This window comes from Maylandia zebra, linkage group LG5 (assembly GCF_041146795.1).
Source record: "Maylandia zebra isolate NMK-2024a linkage group LG5, Mzebra_GT3a, whole genome shotgun sequence".
NCBI lineage: Eukaryota > Metazoa > Chordata > Actinopteri > Cichliformes > Cichlidae > Maylandia > Maylandia zebra.
Window position 1 is genome coordinate 42570270 of NC_135171.1, and position 22533 is coordinate 42592802.

Below are 22533 nucleotides of genomic sequence, written 5' to 3' on the forward strand. Positions count from 1 at the left end.
TTCTGACCGTGCAGATCAAAGGACGTAGAACCTCTTCGAGAACTCACGTGAGAACAGGTGTGACTGAGTGTCTTTAAGTCTTCATCGTGATGATGATGAAAGCAGGTTCCCTCTGCTCTGCGGCTCCATCATGGAGCTCATTTGAATCTTTTCTTTTGGTATTCATCCTTTTATTTCCATTCACATGTTTTGTGATCATGAGAGATTGTTGCAGCTCTTCCACGTGTGGATACTGTTGAAAGGGAGCTGACGTCGTCATATTTTTGGATTGGGTAGCCTAGAAACGGATGGAAATAATAAAGACATTTTTATAGTACTTTAGTATTTTGTATTCTTGGCTGCGGTGTTTGTGAACGGCAGATTCAGGGAGGCGTGTCCCGAGCGAAAGGTGTCGCCCTCTGATTGGCTGTTTATTAACGTGGTCAAAGTCAAACTGCTTCAGTTTGTCTCACAGTTTTTAGTTTCTGTAACTCCGCGGCTGTTTTGTTTTGATCTCGCTGTATCCAGATCTCGCGAGAACACTAGCCCTCCCGTCGTTCGCCATTATAGCTAAGAGAAGCGTCCCCCGGACGAGCACCGGAGAGGCTCCGTTACCCGGACACAGACACGTTTTGCTCGCTGACACCCGCCGAGCCACTCTGCATCCAGGTAAGCCCGGTACTGGCCTGTCCGCCGGGCTTCAGCCCGACTCGGAGCCCGCTAGCACGGAGAAACGGCGGAAGGCCCGCTCCTGTTAGCATGCTGAGCTTGCTGCTTGCTGTGGAGGACTCAGGTGACACTCACCTGGAGCCTCCCGGCCGAGCCCGCGCAAACACCGGACTCACCGATGGTGGTTTTCCGGCCTGGGGGGGGGGTCACTGAGCGCGTGTTCACCTGAGAGGCTAACGTTAGGCTCACAGACATGTGCTGTTCACCTGTCTGAGTCATGCTACGCTGAGCCTCCGGGAGTCCAGGTGTAACGTTTACCTGCTGATCCCGTCATCAGATGATGTTTTCTACACTTTAAGTAGATTCTGACAGGCGTAACAGTGACGTCAGACACATGTGTCGCCAGGTATTTTTGTTTACCTGTTTGGTCACCATGGTAACTGATACTGATAAGCTGGTAATGGATTTAACTTGTACCTATTGGACAGCTGTGACAGGTGATTAAACTCTTTATCTCGGCGTGTGCATGTGTAGGTGCGCAGGTAGAAAGATGGCAGATGACCTGGACATCGAGGCGATGCTGGAGGCGCCATACAAGAAGGTGAGAGTCTGTTTGTCCTTTGCTCATGAGACTGTCAGCCGAACTCTGCTGCTCCACCCACTGCTGCTCACCTGCAGAGTTCTGCAGAGTAATTGGTCGCGCAGCGAGCTGGAAAATGAACAAAACTATGTCAGCTCAAAGTTCATTTGTAACTCCTCCTTCACCTACTGGCAGCGTTAAGGCTCTTTGACATCACTTCCTCTCTGGACCTTCCACAGGGATCTAGACTGACACCAGGGCTGCGTTCCAAAAGTCCATCCCATCTCCTATTCCTAACCACTTTCACTTTTCCGTGTTGAGGACTTAGGAAAAGAGAGGAGCCGTGCACAGAGAACTGAAATGACCTCACGCTCTTCTCTCATTAACAGCGTGGCGCCGGATGTCTGCCATGTTAAAACTGCAGACGTGCAGACAATGGACTACAAAATGTGCATCTTACTTCGCCACAACGTGTTGTGACCCTGATGTTTTATGGAGGTCATAGAAATAGGAACAGCCCGTTTAAAAATGCCCAAAAGAAAAAGTCTGTGAGACAGAGTTTACTGCAAACTGCTCAGACTAACAGTGAAAGAGTCCCGCCTTGTTTAATAGAGTAGATGGAAATCGGATGAGTGCGTGGGCGGCTCGTACAGTAACATGGTAAGTGGGACGGCTCGTGATCAGACGGTAAATGGCGTTCCTGTACTTCTGCACATCGTCCAGGTCACCTGTTCACACAGACTTCAGTTTGTAATGATGCAGCTCTCCTGTAGATGAATCCCGAGCTCCACCTGAGTCCTAATCCTCAGACCCTCAGACCTTTGTACAGTGCTCACTGGTTTCTGTCACAAGAGTTATTTGTTAAATCCAAAGCAGACTGATTCTCCTTCAGCCTCCTCTCGTGTATCTGCCTCGCTGTTTTCAGAGACAAACACTTGAACCTGAGCTCACACTGGATTATTTTGGTTAGCGGGCCTGCAGCGCCCTCCCTCGCCCTCCCTCGCCCTTCAGATATTTTCCTCAACATGAAAAACCTCAGCTCAGTTCAATTCCACTTTATTTGTAGAACACCAGCAGTCGTATACAGGTGCTGTAAGGTAAGGACAGTGGCACAGAGACGCGCCCCCCCCCCCCGTGTGCACACATGTGGTGACAGTGGCAAGGAAAAACCTTTCAACATGGAAAACCTCTGGCCGCTAAGCCCCTCCCCCTGTCTCCTCTCTGATCTTCACTCATGTCACGGTCGAGCCGTTACGTTTGTGATTTTCCTCCGTGTTCATACATTTTTGCGTCGACCAATAAAATGTCACCGTTTTTTAACGCTGGGTTTCATTTGCTTAACATTCACCGTTGTTTATAAATGATGATGAATATGAAGACGAAGCACAGCCCGCCTGCTGGCTGCTGGTTCAGCTGATACGTGATCATGTGACCAAACACTGCCTGAAATCCGCTGTGGCGCTGTGAGCAGCAGAGCGCGGCTGACCCTGATGATGATGTTGATGATGACGCGTCCTTCACATAATTAAACGCACATCTATCTCTCTTTGTAGACTTGCCTAACGATTTCTCACCTCTGCTCCCCTGAAAGCCACTGTGATCTGTCTCACTCAGAAGGTAGTAAAAGTCCCCATCATGCATTGCTGTACTCTGGTGCCCATGGTAACATGACTGTAGTTCCCTTGGTTAAACTGTCACCTGCTTCTGGTCCGACCCCCTCATCCCGACCCCCTCCACTGGTGAGGTAGTGCAGAGGATTCTGGGAGATGAAGTCGAAGAGTTAGCTTAGCTTAGCGTGGGGGTGGTCAGGACGTGGGGGTGGGTGGGGCCTACCTGTGTGCAGGTGAGCAGCAACGTTGCTCTCTGCCAGAGGGAAGCACCGCGATTTAGAGCAGCAGCTCTGCAGGAAGTGCACAGTGTGACCTTGCACAACACAGGTGTGACTTCACACAGGTGTGCAGCTATTCAGTTTAATCAGATATTATTTATGTAGTCCAGGTGAGGGCGTGTCCTAAGCTCTGGTTCTGGTTCTTGGCTCTGAGTGACTAATGCCTCTTTTCCACTACTACCTGCTCCACTCAGCTCGTTTTCTGTTGTTTTCCATTACAAGTAGCGCCTCGACGTGTTGCTATAGAAACGTGGCCGAAAGTCTCGTAGTGTCATTCGTATGTGACACGATCAACGTAACAGCGGAGGATGGCGTCCTCGCCGCTGCACGGCGGGATGGTTTGTGCAGCGTTGTCTGGTTTAAAAATATGGCGCGTTTGATTTTTGTGTGGGAGACGCTCTTGTGACTCATCGAGTGATGCCGCTCACTGGCCAATTGCTGGCATGCAGTCTGATGACATCACAGTTTTGGATCTGCTCTCCTGGATCCCCGGCCAAGTAGGTATTAAAAGAGTACAGTACCAGGTACTTTTTTGGTACCAGGTACTTGCAGTTCCTGGAAAACCCTAAAACCCGAGCGAGTAGAGAAGGTGCGAGTGGAAACAAGGCTGTAATCCTCCTGTCTGCTTCAGGGCGTCACAGGAGTTTCACACACCTGAAGAGCAGCTGGACTTTGGAGTGTGTGTGTCTGACACACACACACACACACACACACAGCCCCTCCCCCTCCTGTTTGAATGACGCTCATTAAACTGTTTATATTTTCTCCTGTCCCCCCCACCCCCTACACTCCCTGACACCACCTCATGCTGTTCTCTGTCGACCCCGCTTAGGAGGACGCCAAAATCTCGAGCCCCAACGGACAGGACGAGCGCTCCAAGAGGTATTCACCTGCCTGCACATCCACAGCCAATCATCTGCCTCCTTCTCCTCCTATCCCAGCATCCTCCTCTGTCACATCAGTCCTCTGCATATCCTCCTTCACCTCCTCTTCTTCTCTTCCTCCTGCTTGGCAGCTCCATCTTAGGACGGCGTGTTGGCGCCACGTCAAGAACAAAATTGATCATTTTGAGAAAAAAGGCGAAATGTGGAGATGACTATTGTTTCAAGACGGCCGCTGTAGGCTACACAAAGATGAGCGAGACAAACTCATCAGCTCTTATTGTGATGCAACATCCATCCCATTTACTGCGCCAGGCTGTAACCATTGGTAACCGTGCATCTGCACCTTCTCTTCAGCGTCCTGACGCCGATCACCGCGCCGCGTCTGTGCGCTATACGCGAAATCACTTCCTTGTTACTAAAACAGAAGTATGACCTCACGACCCTGGAGGCAGTTTGTCCTGAAACACCAGCACATCTCCACGTTGTCTTGACGTGGCCTTGACACGCCGTCGTACCGTCTTCATCGTTTGTCATCCAATATATCCGCTCTCCTCTGCACGTGTGCAAACCATCTCAGACTGAAAGCGTGACCGTCGGGACGTGTTCTGATTGGCTGCCGTGTGTCTCGCAGGAAGAAACGCAGCCGCAGTCGCAGCTGCGACAGGAAGCGCAGCCGGAGTCGAGACAGGAAGAGGAGCCGGAGTCGGGAGCGCAAACGTAGCCGCAGCCGAGACAGGCGGAGGAGTCGTAGCCGCAGCAGAGAGCACCGCCGCAGCAGAGAGCGCGGTGGGCGCTACAGAGACCACCACAAGCAGTAAGTTGCTTCCTGGTGGTTTTTTTTTTTTTTTTTACATTAAAAGCTAACACACAGAGTAGGGCTGCCACGATTAGTCGACTATTTAGATCGTCGACGACTAATTTAATAGTCGACGCGTCGTTTGAAGCTTTGTAAAATCCCAGAAGACGCAGGAATAAGTAGCAGGATTTAAGAGTGTAATAACGGACTGAAACAGAAGATGGCAGCACTGCATGTACAAGGATGCCAGCTGCCGTTAAACCCCGAAGAAGAAGAAGAAGCTGTGTCCAAATTCAGGAACCGCATCCTCCTGTGCCCGCATTTGTAGGCCGATTACGTTACAGCGACACGACGAAGATAGTCCAAATTCGAAGACTCCAACAAATGCGCCCTTCATTTCAGCAGATTTGAAGGATGAGTCGGGTGTGTCCTTCGTGGCCCAACCTATCCCAGAATTCATAGCGCGGCCCAGCTCAGTTTCCAACAATGGCGGCAGCTAGTTAGTTTTAATATTACTCTTATTATTCTTTCTGGGTCACAAAATAAACGTTTCACATATTTTCAGGCGAGAATGTAGCTGTGTAAACCTCAAATATCTGCTCAGTTTATCAGGACACCACATATTTTCAAAAGCGCTCCGACGTTTTCGGAGACGTCTGTTACCCACTAGCTCGATAGCTAGCCGGAGCTAGGTCACTAGCGCCGTGAGAACACCGGACTCCCGGCAGATCGTTTTCAAACCCACCGCCGTCTTTCACTTAGATAACTTAAAAATGTTATTGTTTGGCTTTTTTTAGTATTTTATTTGTTCCTGAGTAAATCAGTTTGGCTGAGATTAAAGTTATAGTTTTTACACAGCTGAATAAACGTCAAGCAGACAGCTGATTATCAGAAGTGTGAGATGCTCCAGAATTTACTCCGGTGTCCTGTTATATTTTAGATAGCAAGGAGTTTATTAAACTTCACCGAAACAATCTGCAAATTTCATTAAACTTTAATAAACTATCATCTTGTCTTTATTTTTAGTTAGCACAGACCTTAAACACTTAAAGCTGTAAGCTAATGATAGTTATATAAGAGCAGATGCTGCTGGTGCAATAAGCTGTAGTTTTACGTCCAATGGATGATGATCTGATTAGTCGACTAATCGCAAAAATAATCGGTGACTAGTCGACGATCAAAATAATCGTTTGTGGCAGCTCTAACACAGAGGAAGGCTTTTAACTTGAAAACTGTAGAGGAAGTGTTCAGTAGAACAGTAGAATCTGCAGTAGAACCCTGTGTGCATGTTTCAGCCGGCGGCGGTCGAGGAGTAAGAGTCCCGTCAGGAAGGAGAAGAGTCCAATCAGGTGAGAGCGTGGGTCTGAGGGGAGGAGTCTGTGCCTGTCTCACGGGATCAATAACTGGTGTTGATGGCGTTCTTTCTGCAGGCAGCCCATCGATAACCTGACGCCCGAGGAGCGAGACGCCCGCACGGTGTTCTGCATGCAGCTCGCCGCCCGCATCCGCCCCCGAGACTTGGAGGAGTTTTTCTCTGCGGTGGGGAAGGTGAGACGCCAACTTCCTGTTTCTATCGTGGGCCTGCTGCAGCGCCTCCTCAGCGTGTAGGGGTGACTGCAAGTCACGGGTAGTTTCTTCTTCCCACTTCCGCCGCGTGCTGACCACAGGCGTCGTCTGATTGGTGGGGTTTAAACCTTCAATGCTTTCGTGGCTCACCGCGGGCGCTCCTTCACTTCTCTTTTCTCTGGTTGGTGGAGTTCTTCTTGTCGTGATTTTTGATTCATTGCTTCTATTTTACTCGTTCACGCTACAGAGTGTACGTTTGTGTTTGGTCACAGAAAACGGTGGAGACAGAATGTCGCCGCCGTGCGCTCGAGCCTCGGCCGATCGTATCTGCGAGCAGTCGGACCCTCAAGCCCGCCCACTCGTTCCACCATCGGCGTGGAAAGGGTTTTCAAATCTACTCTACTTGGAAAAATCAGAACTGTAATAGGCCTTGGAGGGGTTTAAACCTTAGGGAAGTGATATCACTTCCTGTTATGATACGTGATAGTTCACACGTACGCTGTGAACACCATCGAATCCATAGTTATGTTTCTGCTGTGTGAGCTTTTTACTTGATCGCTGTCAGCTCCTCGGTGGAAGGACACGGCGCTCTGGGACAGGCTGAGTGTGTGACGCGTGAGCTCCATATGCAGAATGGTTACACAGTAAACATAATGCATATGTATGTTAGACAGACGATGGATACTAATGAAATGTGAACCGCGGCGCGGCCGGTCCCGTCAGGGGAACGTCCCGGCGATCCCTACCTCTGCACTGGCTTTACTCTGATTACTCCGGTGGATCGGCTGGTTGGTTCCTATGGCAACTAATGTTGCTCCTGTGTTTAGGTTCGGGACGTCAGGATGATCTCAGACAGGAACTCCCGCAGGTCAAAGGGCATCGCCTACATAGAGTTCGTGGAGGCAAGTTCAGTTCCTCTGGCCATTGGGCTGACGGGACAAAGGCTGCTGGGAGTTCCCATCATTGTACAGGCCTCACAGGTACACACACACACAACCCCGTTTAACTATCTCAGTGAGGACCTTCATTGACATAATGCTTTCCCAGCCCCTGACCCTGTGCAAAAGGTTTTTTAAAAAAAAGTGTTTTAATGCAATTTGGTGTAAAGGGGGATGGGACAGGTCTGTTCTTTTATTATTTATTAATAATTTTTATAATTTTATTGGTTTTTATAGTTTTTTTTTATAGAATAAAAGTAGCCAGGATTGGTGGCTAATTCTGACACTGACAGGTGAGCTGATCTTCCCTCGCTTAAGAAAGTACTGACATTGATGTGTGAATAAAGAGTTCAACCAAAACTAATGTAGTGTGAGTGCTGTGTTTACTAACACACAAATAAAACAAAAAAATGTAATAAAAACTTGAATTCAGTGAGGGTGAGATTCCCCCCATAGAGGTGAGGGAGGATCGGCTCACCTGTTGGAGATAAGACCTTTTTTATTGTTTTGTTACATATTAAGTATTTCAGACTGTTTCCCTACTGGTTGCATTATTAGAAAATGGGGACCAAAAGCTCTGTATTCCCCTTATATTGCTCACATATTAAGACTGTAGGATCAGATGGCTAAGGCTGACACAGCAGGACGCAGGAGGCAAACAAAGGAGGAACATATAAACCACACTGGGACATTGAAGGGAGAGTAAGGGTCCAGTCGGCCGCTAGGACCGTGCACCTAAGCTTAAAACAAGTACAACTAAGCCACAATTCCCTAAACCTAATTGTAACCCTGACACTAAAACCACATTTTGAGCCTCAAAAATGTCTTCAAACTTGTGAGGACCGTGAGTGTGTCCTCACAAGACTGTTGGTTCTCACAAGTATAGTAGAATGCAGATTTTGGTCCTCACAAAGATAGCTAGACAGGAACACACACACAGACAGGCTCAAGTTCAGGTACATCAAAGTATTCTAAATGTTCGAAGTTTAGTGTGTGTGTGTGTGTGTGTGTGTGTGTGTGTGTGTGTGTCTTCAGGCAGAGAAGAACCGAGCTGCTGCTGCTGCTGCTGCTGCAGCCAACAATCTGCAAAAAGGGACATCTGGACCGATGAGGCTGTACGTCGGCTCGCTGCACTTCAACATCACCGAGGAGATGCTGCGAGGGATCTTTGAGCCATTTGGACGGGTGAGACGAACACACACACACTCACACACACACACACTCTCAGCTGTTCTCAGGTGACCCTCTGATGCCGTGTGTGTGTCTCAGATTGAGAGCATCCAGTTGATGATGGACAGCGAGACGGAGCGCTCCAAAGGATACGGCTTCATCACCGTGAGTTTGATTCCAGTGACAGAGACTGTGAGCAGAACCACCAACCTCTGATTGGTGAACCTGTGGGTCACCTGGTCACATTCAGGTGAGCCCGTTATGACGTGTCGGGCGTCACACGATGTGCTCTGATGTCAGTTTGCAGATGCAGAGTGCGCCAAGAACGCTCTGGAGCAGCTGAATGGCTTCGAGTTAGCTGGGAGACCCATGAAAGTGGGTCACGTGACCGAGCGGACCGACATCTCCATGGCGTCGTCCCTCCTTGACAGCGATGAGCTGGAACACACCGGCATCGACCTGGGAACCACCGGGAGGCTGCAGCTCATGGCCCGCCTGGCTGAGGGTGAGCCTGAGGTCACACCTGAAATCACACCTGTAACCTCGACTGTTTGTGTGACCTCTGACTTCTGTGTGTGCGTGTGCAGGTACTGGTCTGCAGATCCCTCCTGCTGCTCAGCAGGCTCTGCAGATGAGTGGGGCTATTGCCATCGGAGCCATGGCTGCAGTGACAGGTAACGACAACGTGGGCTTTAGGAGAGACGGCATCCATCCCACTTTGGAGATGAGCAGCTCTCATTTCCAGAAATCTGGCCAAATTTATTAAACCCCCCAAAATGTGACAGAGTCAGGACAGGAAGCAGAGCTGCAGTCTGACACACCTCTCTCCCAAACCCCCCTGAAACCCCATCTCCATAGAGACTGTCAGCTCCAAAGAGTAAAACAGTGAAATGTGGATTATTAAATATTAGGTCTCTCTCCTCCAAGTCTCTGTTAGTACGCGATAGAGATGGCACAATACCACTTTTTTATGTCCGATACCGACGTCATAAATTTGGATATCTGCCGATACCGATATGAATCCGATATAGTGTGTTTTTTTTGTTTTGTTTTTTAAATCAATAAAACAGTTTTTTTTTTTTATATCTTGCTGCATTTTGTATAAGTTCATACTCAAGTTTAAAAAACTAAACTAAAGCTATTCTGTTAAACCTGTATGCAAGAAATACACTGCAGCCAAAATATGTCACAGATCAGCAAAACTGATCAATCTAACAAACGTAAACCTGCAGCATCCTCCCTATTCTGGTGTTTTACTTAGTGGAAATATTAAGCAACCTAACCAACAGGCTTGCACACTCTGAGCAAAAAAAAAATAGGGAACCACCCCCCACCTCGTGATGCTTAATCGACGTAATCAACCTTAATTTAATGCACATGTTAAAAAAAATGCACAGAAATCAATTATTTTTCTACAGTAATTAAATAGATTCAACATCTTCCTTGTTGCACAGACGGTTCCCAAAGGAAAAAGTACTACAGCTTACTGGGGTATATTATATATACAGTAATGGACTTCTATACATTTTACATCAGATTCAAACTGGTTGTAAGATTCAGATAATTATTTATTAAAAGCTCGACATTTTAAATGAGAATAAGAAAGAAAAGTTTGTCTTTGTGCCCCCTTTTCCCTGTTCATGCCCTATCGGCCCCCCTGGCTAAACCCTGCACAGTTACCAGCCGTCAGCTGTAGAAAAAGATCCTGGTGTAGAAAGTAATATTAAATAAATTCTAACAACAGCTGATCAAGCTTAAACGTGCTGCTGTTGTTCAGCCGCTGGTTTCCTCTTTCTGGTGCAAAGTGGGCCAAAAACAAACAAGAGAGAAAAGCCGATCAGCTGATCATTGATCAGTTTCACATTGAAGTAGCAGCAGGAGAGGCAGTCGCTCCATATATCGGTTGTTAAGCTTAACGTGGGAATGCTTTACAAACATTCAGAGATGAACTTACACACTTGCTTTACTTCTCTGGGATAACTTCCTCGGAGATGAAATGCCGGTTTGGTAGCGAGGCTACAAATACTCAACCAGAGCGCCAACAGGTCTCGCACGCCACAGCCGCTCTATCACGTGAGGCACACTGCTCCGACGTGCTGAGGTTATGAGCTGAGTTACGCCATGTCGCAAGTTTTGTGAGGTGCTTTTGTGATATTTAATGGATCGGATTACATTTTTTGTTTCTTTCCAATATCCAATCCAGTAATTTAGGTCAGTATGGGACTGATACGTAATATGTGATTGGTCATCCCTATTACATGACTTAATAATTGATCAACAAATCGATTTACTCTGCCTCACAGAAACCTGGTTGCAGCAGGATGATTATGTTAGTTTAAATGAATCAACACCCCCGAGTCATTCTAACTACCAGAAACCTCGAAGCACAGGCCGAGGGGGAGGTGTGGCAGCAATCTTTCACACCAGCCTATTAATTAATGAAAGACCCAGACAGACTTTTAATTCATTTGAAAGCCTGATGCTTAGCCTCGTCCACCCCAGCTGTGAAACTCAGAAACCAGTCTGACTTGTTATCATCTATCGTCCACCTGGGCCTTACACAGAGTTTGTCTGATTTCTCAGACTTTTATCTGATTTAGTTGATTTCAGATAAAATAATTATTGTGGGTGATTTTAACATCCACGTAGATGCTAAAAACGTGCCTGGAGTTTCCTTCCTCATAGTAACATGCTCATAGGGTCTCGTATGATTATTGGGGTTTGTCTGTATTATTTACATCTAAAGCTCCTTGAGATGACTGACGTGATTTGGAGCAACACGAGAAACTCGTGTCACACCTGTTGGCTGCTGGTTGGTTCCTGTTCACTGATGTGAAGTGTCGGATTCTTTCAGCGGCCATGAACCCGACTCTCAACATGAACATGAACTCTCCTGCTCTGAACCTCCCGTCTCAGCCGCTGGCGACGCACTGCTTCCAGCTGTCCAACATGTTTAACCCCAGCAGGTAAATACCTCGGCCCACGTGTGTCCACAGGTGAGGAGGAGGACCTGTAGGCCTCACCTGACCTGTGTGTGTGTGTGTTTCAGTGAGGAGGCTCCTGGGTGGGAGCTGGACATCCAGCATGACGTCATAGAGGAGTGTAACAAACATGGCGGCATTGTTCACATTTACGTTGACAAAAACTCCACTGAGGTAAGAACCTGACCTCTTACCTCTGACCTTATCGACTCAGCCGGTAGTCGTGAGCTCCTTGCTGCGGCCGCGGTGGAGAGAGTGAAGTTTGTTGGGGCAAAGCTTTTATTTTCCTGACTCTGACCTTCGTTTGTTCCTAAAGTCTGACTTTTGTTTCTTTCACTTTTGGTTTTGTTTACTTTCACTGCGATGACCTTTGACCTCTGCTGTTTCCAGGGAAACGTCTATGTCAAGTGTCCTTCGATCCCAGCCGCCATGGCTGCTGTCAATGCCCTGCACGGGAGATTCTTTGCTGGTAAGATTCCACGTCACATGACCTGTGTGTCGTTGGTCAGCCAATCAGAGAGCACCTCTGACACACTCTTACCTGTCCTTCCAGGTAAAATGATCACCGCGGCGTACGTGCCCCTGCCCACCTACCACAACCTGTTCCCGGAGTCTGTCACTGCGACGCAGCTGCTGGCCCCACCCCCACGCCGGTGACTCGTTGTCAATGCTGCCCTCTGATTGGACACTGTAATTCAGAGCCCAGCCCTGTCCTGCTGGTCGTCACACATGCTCAGTGTGGTTCCCGAGGTCAGAGGTCGGCAGCCGTTTGTTTGATACAAACATGTTGCCCGGTCTCGATTGGCTGGTTCCCCACGCCACCGTTTCTTCCTGTTGTAGAGTCTCTGTGCGGCCACGCCCCCAAGTATCGTCCAGTGATTGAGCTCTGTGAGCTGCGAGGGTGTGGCCTGATGACATGATTGGTTTGCAGTTTAAATGTTTTTGTAAACGAGTTTCATTTTGTAAAAATTGTTGATTAAATTTTATTTTCTGTCACTCTGAGCTGTGGCGTCTGATTCTGACGGGCACACGCCCGATCTGATTGGCTGTGAGCAGAGCAGGTCATTCAGGAGCAGGTCACAGTATTCAGATTACAGTGTGTCAGTGATGATGGTCTGTATTTACCTAGATATCAGAATTTGCAGTGTCACCATAACTAACACGGGTCTCTCATTGGACACTGGACTTTAGGTCCTCTCCTGCTGGTTCAATAAAACATTGATGTCTAAGCTTCTCCACAAAGTCCAGAACATGATCTCCATCAGCCAGGAGGGAGCATCCACACCTGTCCGCTCTGGGTGGAAGGATTATTCCGGACTGCGCGGCAAGCTGGGCAGCTCCACCCCTCCTCTTCCTCAGGGAGTTGCACTGTTTAAATGTAACCCGAGCTTCCTGCTGCGAGCGCCTGAAATCAAAAGAGCTGCCATGGAGGGATTTTTATCTTTTCACTCAGTGAGACTGAGGAAGGAAGTAGAAAATTAATGGTTATTTCATGGCTTCTCCACTAATGAAGAAGCTTCTTTTGGCAGATACACTGAGCAAAAATATAAATGCATCACTTTTGTTTTTGCTCCCATTTTTCATGAGCTGAACTCTAAGTTCTGAAACATTTTCTACAAACACAAAAGACTCATTACTCTCATATCGTTCGCTGAGATAACCCATTCCACCGCACACGTGTGCCTTAGACCCCCCACACTAAAAGGCTGACATGTGCAGTTTGGATCTGTACACAATGGAAGCTGCAAACTTCCAAGTTCTTGCACGGCCAGCAGACTCACCGGACACGTCACCCATCGAGCATGGACACTGCTAGCATCATGGACAGGTTTTTTACGGGGCTCCCACACAAACGCAAAGCAGGAGAGGAAGCATCGCCAAATATGTTTCCAAACCAAACTTTTTCTTGTAAAACAAAGGGGGGCCCAGCAAAAAAAGTTTGGGAACCACTGGTTTAATCTCTGGGACAATCTGTGAAGTTTGTCCTGTGAACAACATTTTAGAATAGTTGTGATCAGGGTTACACTCTGGGCATCAATTCATCCCACTCTGAAGGGAAGCCACATGTTTGTGTTCGGCCTGTAGATGGCGCTGGTTAACCCCCCTCCTCTGCTACTGGCAGGTAAGTTCTCGCATCCTGTTTCAATGCTGCTTTATCATTTACAAGCCGGCATTAACACGCTGAAGGATAAGCAGGAAGTGAAACTCTGGCGAAAAAAACAGGCCGGACCTACAGGAAGTCAAACAGGAACTTTATTAACGAGTAAAAACAGCAACAGTCTGAGAAGCACAGAGAGAAGCCACCATCACCTCCTCACAGGAAGTCCTGCTGTGTCTCCGATTGGTGATTCTCACACGTACGCGGGTATTTTTGAAAACGGAGATTTTCCATTTTCGTTTTAAAAAATAATCCCGTCCACACATAAACGCAGAAATGAAGGAAAACGCTGCTATGAACATGCCAAAGCAACAGGTGGCGCTATATTCCTAACCGTGTAGAAATGTTGGCCAATCAGAAGTCTAGAAACCTCGGTGGGAAAAAGTAAACAAGGATGGGGCATAGAAGCAGTGTCTTTTTTTTTTTTTTTTACTTTCCATAGAAGCAGTGTCGCTACCCGATCTGTACCGGAAACCCGATTGGTACCAGCCAGATGAAGTGTTTACTAACAATTGACAGTGATAGCGGACGTCATCATCACTATTCCAACAATCCTCTCCACACAGACAAGCATAAACACACTCGACTATCAATAAATCAAATTAAACACACGTTTGTGATTACGCTAATTCAGTTTACAATACGGTTCATTCGCTCAGTCAGCAGGTGACAGTGTCCTCGTACACTGGGGTGTTAACCTCCATTAAACGAACAGAAGAAGAAGAAAACATTGCACATGCGCAGTAAGGATCGGGGAGTCCTGATCCGTAACTATCTTTTTATTTTTTTGTTTTTGTCTACAATATATTAAATGTTTCATTATCGGAAACATTTTAAGAGATACTTGTTTTTCTTAACATCTTAACAGATACTCTGACCTGTAACTATCGTAAAATGCTTCGACTGGAAGTAGACACCTTTCACACATGCGTGGTACAGATCGGGTAGTGACAAGCAGAACCGAGTCGAGTGTGGAGGGACAGTAACTGTGTGTATATGTAAGCATTTAAACACTGCAGAGAGTAGAATTAACAGTAACAGTATTGTAGAAATTCATTTCACCGAAACAATAACGTGACGCACAGTGTGACGTCAAAAAAGGCGCACACCTTTGACGCTGCGTTTTCTGCGTTTTCTCCATTTTTGTCGTCCACACGTGAATGCAAAAACGGAGTTTTCGAAATTATCCACCCTGGCCGGAGTTTTTAAAAATCTCCGTTTTCAGTTACTGAAAACGCCGTTTACGTGTGGACGAAAAGTGCAAACGCATAGAAAATTTTTCAAAAATACCCGGGTACGTGTGGACGTAGCCGTAGCCTCAGGCGAGATAGGTGTTTTCAGTGTGCCACCAGGAGGTGGCGCCACTTCTCCACTCCAAGTGCGGAACATCAACTCACTGAGCATGCTCACTGTGTTGCTCCACACCTGAAGAGCGATGTTTGAAAAGTGAGGTTAGCTCCGGTGTCGTTCGTGGAGCTTTTCTCAGACCTGTGTGTGTGTCGAGTTCTGGTCTTCTTGAAGGCAGACAAAATAACAGAAACACCTGATCAGCTACCTGTCCAGGTGTGTCCCACCCCTCGACCATTCAGAGCTGGGATACGGTTAAGGAAAAGGATGAAGATCAGCGCTGGGATGAGCACGCCTGCTGCTGATTGGTCAGCGGGGTGACTACCAAGCAGGTAATCACCTGCAGGTGTTAGATCTCATTCAGGTGAATGATGGTGATAGTGATGTCATCACGGTACCTTCGGGCCAGATCCACAGGCAGACTCAGCATCTTGGCGAGACGATTTGGAGCTACCGCTCCATACCCGTCGTCGCCAAGGGTGTGGCGGATCAGGTGGGTGGCGATATTCTGGTCCTCAAGCGCCGACAGGACCCGCCCCCTCCTCTCCAGCAAGAGGCGCTGCAGGTCGCCCAGCGTTGTGCCCTCGCAGGGAATTATAGGTCTCTGCTGCTGGAGGGCTGTGCAACGACAAACCACACACAGAGTCAGGACGATGACAGGAAGTAAAGACAGGTGGACACGTCTGAGCACGCTCACACCTCATGTGCACTTTTTGGAGCACTGTGAGTGATTATCTGTGACCTCAGTCTTCAAAAGAATCTCAAACTCCAACACCGAAAACATAAACAGGTGAAGACTGGCATGTGATGAGATGCTGGGACGGCTTAATGTAAAAACAAGGTGACCAAGAGGTGGCAATGGGACAGTTTCAGAATAAGGTCGTGGTTCAGGGTAAAATATGAACTCACCTTCTGGTGTGTAAACATATGGAGCATAGGGCTGTGCGATATGACCAAAATCTCATATCCCGATTTAAGACAGCTATCGTCCCGATAACGATATAAATCACAAAAATGTAACATTTTCTGTAAATTCTGTGAATCTCGGGCAGCTCGACTTGACGATGCATGAAACGATACATTTTTAGACATAAGTTGTAACGGCCGCCGTTTCCTTTGTGAGTATTTATTACACGGCGTGCTGCGGGGAAAAGCCTGTTCTAATGTTTGAGTCTAAGGTTTATTTTTTAGCACCTGGCGGCTCTTTTGTACTTCTCATCCGTAAATAATCTGCTCTTTCACGTGATTCAGTTTATTTTGAAAAGTCTCAACAGGATCTTGAGCTTTATTGTGAAAGGTTTATGAGGAACATAAACAAGCGGACACGCGATGGTGTTACCGTCATTGTTGCTAACAACAACGCATAAAAACAGGTGCTTGTCCGTCCATAGTGTGGTTATATTAAATATAAGAGAAAGAGAGAACTTTAAGAAATTCATACAGCCACTACAGTGACCATCAAAACAATGAACAAATATTGCCGTAAACAGTTTATTTTGCGGCACCACGAAACAAACGATAGCGTAAAATTAAACGACAGACGTTTTTATATCATCATCCGATATATATATCGTTATATCGAACAGCCCTAATGGAGCATGAAAAAAAGTGAGTGGAGAAGAAACACGAGTAGGACTTCCTGATAATAATGAATTATAGTCGTCCAGCCTGGAAGTAATAAATGCATGAACTAGTTTTTCAGTGTATGCTATGTCTTCTAATGATGCTGCCTAAGGGAAGCATGTATAATGTAAACAGAATTGGTCCTAGCACTGAACCCTGTGGAACTCCATAATTAACCTCAGTGTGTGAAGAGGACTCTCCATTTACATGCACAAACTGGAGTCTATTAGATATGATCAGAATACAGTCGCTCCAAGACAACAACAGTAACAGACTGAAGTAAATTAAATAAAACCAAATATTACAAAGTTTACAAAATGTATGTAATAGCGCTAACATATACAAATAGCTGTCAGACTCCTGAACTCTGCCTCCTGACATCTGACCCACGTTAACACATGGACTGAACATACACACACACACAATGGACAACCGTCAGTGTTGGGGAGTAACGGAATACATGCACCGCCGTTACGTATTTAAAATACAAAATATGAGTAACTGTATTCCGTTACAGTTACCGTTTAAAAAGGTGGTATTCAGAATACAGTTACTTTGTTGAAATAAATGGATTACACTGCGGTACTTTCCTGTTTCATATTGTCGCGGGTCAGGACTGTTTGGGTTTGTTTGACAGCTACGTTCTGTTGTTCCAGGCGGCAGCGTTACGGTTGCCATGGTTACAGGGTGACGCCCTCTCTCTCTCTCTGCGACTGTGTGTTTCCTGGGTGAGAGAGCGCCTTTTCGTTGTTGTTGTTGTTGTTGTGCTAAGCTAACAGGCAGAATGCTACAAGCATAGCTCTAAAGAATGTAGCATCATGGGCAGTGTAGTCCGTGCTGCTGGGAGAATGGACTGCCATACACGTTATGGGTCTGTGAGCGAGGAGGGAGAAAAAGGGGAGTGGAAAGGTACGAGTTGTCATCGAGGAAAAACGGGAGCTGGAAGCATGTAAATATAATAATAACCACTGCAGCCAAGAAGAGTGCCTGACGAGCCCAGTTGTAAGTAAGCTATTAAGACTCGACTGTACACCGTGTTCCTGTTTTCCTCCGAAACAATAAGTTCTGTTGGAGCAGCCTTTCAACGCCTCTCTCTGTCTCTGCTAGCAAAGTTGACCCAGACAACAAAGTAAAGCTATTTTTCGGCTACGAGCCAACAGGGACCCCGCCGTATTAGTCAGAGGTCCCTTTACTACAGTTCGGAGTCGCAGACCTTCAGTAATAGTAATAAATCACACAGCAATAGTACATTCACGTTGTTGTAAAAAGCATGATAATATATTAAGTAATCCAAAGTATTCAGAATACGTTACTGTCATTGAGTAACGTAACGGAATACGTTACAGAATACATTTTGGGGCATGTATTCTGTATTCTGTAATGGAATACATTTTAAAAGTAACTTTCCCAACACTGACAACTGTACCCTCAAACACACAATAATAACACGGACTGAACCACCACTCACAACCACTAGCACTTTATATAGCCTCTGTAGGAATTATATCTCACTTATCTTAACTGCACTACTGTATAGCTCTGTGTAAATAATCATTCTGTACATTTGATAATTTTTAACCCTACAACTGTTTACAACTTGCATAGTTCCCATTTCTGTATAGCTGTATATCTCAGATTCTGTAAAGTTATTTATTTCATATTCTGTATAGTTTTTCATATTTATATCCTGTCCATATCCTGTACATAGCTTGTACTTACTACAGCCTGTACATACTTATAGTTATAGAATATTCACAACATACTTCATACCGTGTACATTATAACATACCATAATAGACCCATTTCTGTAATATACTCACATATCTATATTATTGCTAATATATATTGTAATATATCTATATCACTAAGCACTTCTGGATGGATGCAAACTGCATTTCGTTGCCCTGTACCTGTGCATGTGCAATGACAATAAAGTTGAATTCTATTCTAATTCTATTCTAAATAGTTCAGTTATAAATAACCAGAATATTACAGAGGTGATATATATATATATATATATATATATATATATATATATATATATATATATATATATATATGTATATATATATATATATATATATATATACATATATATATATATATATATATGTATATATATATATATATATATATATACATATATATATATATATATATATATATATATATGTGTATATATATATATATATATATATATATATATATACATATATATATATATATATATATATGTATATATATATATATATATATATATAGTTACAAGCTTTACTGTGTCTGTGAAGGTTCTCAGTCATCGTAGTCAAAGGAGCTTGCAAAGAAAAGCGTCTGGACTTCTTTAAGTTGCTTGAAGACGTTTCACCTCTCATCCGAGAAGCTTCTTCAGTTCTATGGTCAAATGGTGGAGAGTCCCAGATATAAACCTAGTGGGAGTTTCCCCCCACAGAGAGACAAAAGGACCCCCTGATGATCCTCTAATCGCCTGAGCCAAGGTGTGAAACTGGGTCCCTCTGTGGGGGGTCACTCCCACTAGGTTTATATCTGGGACTCTCCACCATTTGACCTTAGAACTGAAGAAGCTTCTCGGATGAGAGGTGAAACGTCTTCAAGCAACTTAAAGAAGTCCAGACGCTTTTCTTTGCAAGCTCCTTTGACAAGCTTTACTGTGTTGCTATTTAAAGGATCAGTAACTGATTGGCACTGACCTGTCAGATGATCCCCCACGAGCTGGATGACCGTCTGTCGATGCATCAGCTCCCAGAGTCCATCAGTAGCGAGGACCAGGAACTTGTCTGCAGGTCCAACACAGTGTCGGGTGATTTCTGGCTCAGTGCTCAGATAGGGTGGGGTCAGGTAGTGCGGCGGCATCGTCCGGACCGCCTCACTGACCGCAGACAGGACGTCCGGTCGAGTTTCATAGACCCGACTCAGCATATCCGCGCTCCATTTGAAGCGGACGTCACCGAACGCCCGGAAGGGCAGCAACAGGCCCAGTAGGCGGTCGTGGCGGATCACCGTCCTCTGCTCCGCTGGGTGCTCTCCCAGAATCCTTTGCAGCTCTTCGGGATTCTGCGCATTGTGGTCATTGGTGAGGTTGATCGCAGACCAGCTTCCGTCTGCCTCCTGGACGCCCAGGACTGCCCGACTGTCCCCCAGGTTGGCCACATGTAGAACGCCGTTGGAGATGTGGACGACACAGGCTGTGCAACCAGAGAGCGCCACCCGGAGGGGGGAGGTCAGAGACAACCCCTCACCAGGGAAAGACACCTGCCTGTGGGCACAAAGAGAGGCTTAACTTGCTGAAACAGACTCACCTGCAGGTTCTGCTGAAGAAAACACAACTTTGTTCTTACCTGGGGGAGGTCAGGGACAGATGCACCTGGGCTTCTACAGACAGGTCGTAGTCAAGGCGATGGAACGCATTGACCAGAGCTGATGTCGTTCTGTTGTCATCCTGCAGCCAATCAGAGAGAACAGATAATGATGTCACCACAGGTGAACTTTCTGCTGAAACCAAAACAGGAAAATCGGTTTCTGAAAAGTCCACCTGCACCTGGTTGAGACCAGGTAAAGGCTTTGACATTCAGGCATGTTTTGGGTTTTTTTTGGACCTGCACTGTCCGTGAATGTGATTCTGTGATGTGTCAGGACACCTGGTTACCTCCTCCTCATCCTCCTCCTCGGTCTCCAGCCTCTCCTGCCAGTAGTTCCGGAGGCTATGGAAGGACGTCACCTCTCCATTGGGGTAGCTCAGGTCTTGGGGGTATTTATGCCATTCCAGCAGTGGTGTTACGGCCCGTTCCTCCTCCACCGCCCGTTCCAGCTCCGCCAGTGTCCTCAGCGGCAGCGCTGCCACGGCAATGTAGTAAAAGAGCCTCTGACTGACAGCGTGGGCGCAGGCCGGCCCTGTGTGACCGTCGAACACGCCAAACAACACGCCTCCACGGCCCGCTAGGCAGGTGGCGCTGCTCTGACGGTCCTCGCAGGGGAGGTTGGATGGCAACATGTTGCTATGAAAACCCAGAACGCCATGGGAGGCGGGGCCTCTGGGGAGGGTAAGGCTGTATTCATTGGCCTGGAAACAAACAGTCATTAAGATGTGTGACATCACCAGTTAACGCTTTCAGAGTCTGATTTTTGTCACCTTTAAGATCCGGTCGACCTGAGCGGAATTTATCTGCCCCGCCTCCTGTCCCGCCCTCAGCTTCCGGCTCCCACTGCTTGCTGAGTAATGGAGTCTGTGCAGCTCAGGTGGATGGGGAGGAGGCAAGGACAGGAAGCAGCACTGCTGCAACCTGCAGCATCCAGTATGGAAGGCGGTTCGCCCCAACATGGCATGAAGGCTGGACCTGCAGAAGGATCAGAGCATTTTGGTTTTCAGGTATCTAAAGTTTGACATCCCTACATGACCACTGGTGAAGGCCATTAGTGACTTCCTGTTCCACAGGAGGCGCCCTTGAGCTCATGCAGAATGAATGGGACTCAGTGGAGCTGTTCATGACTCTGATGGAAAGGCTCGGGACATTAGCTACTGTTCTATTCTTTGATGTTTCTACTGAAGTTTCTACTTTTTGTGCATATCAAGGATGTTAGAGCATCACCAGTCACTTTACTGCATCCTCCATGTTGATTTGGGGCATGAAGCCACCAGTGGCCTCACGATAGCTTCACATTCAACCACCACAACCAGCTGCTTCTTCTGCTGCACTTTGGCTACACTCCTGGCATCTGCCAGAGGTATCGTTTAGAAACAGGCGCCATTGAGGGACACCGACGTCCTGCCCTAACTGACCAATCAGCAGGCAGCAGAACGCTGAACTGATTCAATACAATTCTAGAAGCAGCTGGAAATCCTCAGCTCAGAGTGCCCCCTGCTGCACCACCAGCTGAACTGCGGCCAGTTTTTTGGAATAGACAGGAAGTAACAGCAGCTCTGTTCAGCAGCTTTTTCAGGTGAATTTTGGTTTTCAGAGAGTGACATCAAAGGATCAGCAGAAGAATCAGAACAGTGACCAACAAACAGATTCATTTATCACACTGAAAATAAATAAATCACTGTCCTGTGACTCTGAGGTTTGGCTCTAACCCAGAAACCAGGTTTAGTTAAACAGGATCAGCTGACGGTCAGCTGTGGTTCCGGTGGAAAGTTTTGACTAAGCACGACGCTGAAACTCACCCTGTCTGCCTGACGTCTCGTCTTCCTGATCACTCCTCCCGCAGCTGCGTCTTTGTTCCTGTGACCTTTGACCCTGCTGGTGACGCGCTCATCGATCAGTTACCTGTAAACCATCCTCTCACTTTCAGCCTGCTCAGTGTGGCACAGGCTTCATTCTTCACCATATTAAACATGCGAGAAAGCAGCCAATGTGTTTAATTACCTGAGGGGGAGGAGGCGGGGTCGCCAGCAGCTCTCAGGTCTGTCTGTGTGCAGGTGTTTTGTGCAGATCAGACACTGTTGTGCGTTTCATTCTTCATAATCGTGTCAGACAGCAGGCTGTTCCCACTGACCGTACACAAAACCTGCTCAGGTTCTCCTGTATCGGCGCACAGGTGAGTTCAGCACAGGTGAGCCAGAACATCAGCTTTAGGCTAAAGGTGAGTAAACAAGGTGTGTGTGTGTGTCTGTGTATCTGTGTGTGTGAGATTATCAGTGTGTGTCTGTTTGTGTTTATCAGTGTGTGTGTGTGTGTGTGTGTGTGTGTGTGTGAGAGATTATCAGTGTGTGTGTCTGTGTATCAGTGTGTGTCTGTGTGTGTTTATCAGTGTGTGTGTGAGTGTATCAGTGTGTGTGTGTGTGTGTTTATCTGTGTGTGTGTGTGTGTGTATCAGTGTGTGTGTGTGTTTATCAGTGTGTGTGTGTGTGTGTGTGAGATTATCAGTGTATCTGCGTGTGTCTGTGTGTGTTTATCAGTGTGTGTGTGTGTGTTTATCTGTGTGTGTGTGTGTGTCTG

General features: G+C 46.8%; 2 protein-coding genes across 4 annotated transcripts; one reads left to right on the forward strand and one right to left on the reverse strand.

Annotated features, from left to right (window-relative positions):
- Nucleotides 1-441: 441 nt before the first annotated feature.
- On the forward strand, nt 442-12447 carry rbm39a (RNA binding motif protein 39a). Of its 2 annotated transcripts, XM_004558958.5 has the most exons (15): nt 442-648; nt 1183-1249; nt 3949-3998; nt 4632-4814; nt 6092-6145; nt 6227-6344; nt 7190-7342; nt 8336-8485; nt 8570-8635; nt 8771-8975; nt 9058-9144; nt 11325-11436; nt 11520-11625; nt 11842-11920; nt 12005-12447. In XM_004558958.5, the coding sequence occupies exons 2-15, from the start codon at nt 1199-1201 to the stop codon at nt 12106-12108; spliced, it is 1518 nt and encodes a 505-aa protein (XP_004559015.3). In that variant the 5' UTR covers nt 442-648; nt 1183-1198; the 3' UTR covers nt 12109-12447. The 2 variants fall into 2 exon arrangements, with proteins under 2 accessions (XP_004559015.3, XP_012776711.3); XM_012921257.3 differs by lacking the exons at nt 442-648; nt 1183-1249 and adding an exon at nt 2802-2845.
- A 1261-nt stretch (nt 12448-13708) lies between these two features.
- Nucleotides 13709-22133, reverse strand: LOC101487392 (pyruvate dehydrogenase [acetyl-transferring]-phosphatase 1, mitochondrial). Of its 2 annotated transcripts, none has more exons than XM_004558956.6 (7): nt 21961-22133; nt 21759-21834; nt 20727-20931; nt 20244-20657; nt 19936-20036; nt 19288-19853; nt 13709-15574 (listed from the first exon to the last, which is right to left on the reverse strand). In XM_004558956.6, the coding sequence occupies exons 3-7, from the start codon at nt 20913-20915 to the stop codon at nt 15306-15308; spliced, it is 1539 nt and encodes a 512-aa protein (XP_004559013.1). In that variant the 5' UTR covers nt 20916-20931; nt 21759-21834; nt 21961-22133; the 3' UTR covers nt 13709-15305. The 2 variants fall into 2 exon arrangements, with proteins under 2 accessions (XP_004559013.1, XP_004559012.1); XM_004558955.4 differs by having other exon boundaries at nt 21759-21861.
- Nucleotides 22134-22533: the final 400 nt, after the last annotated feature.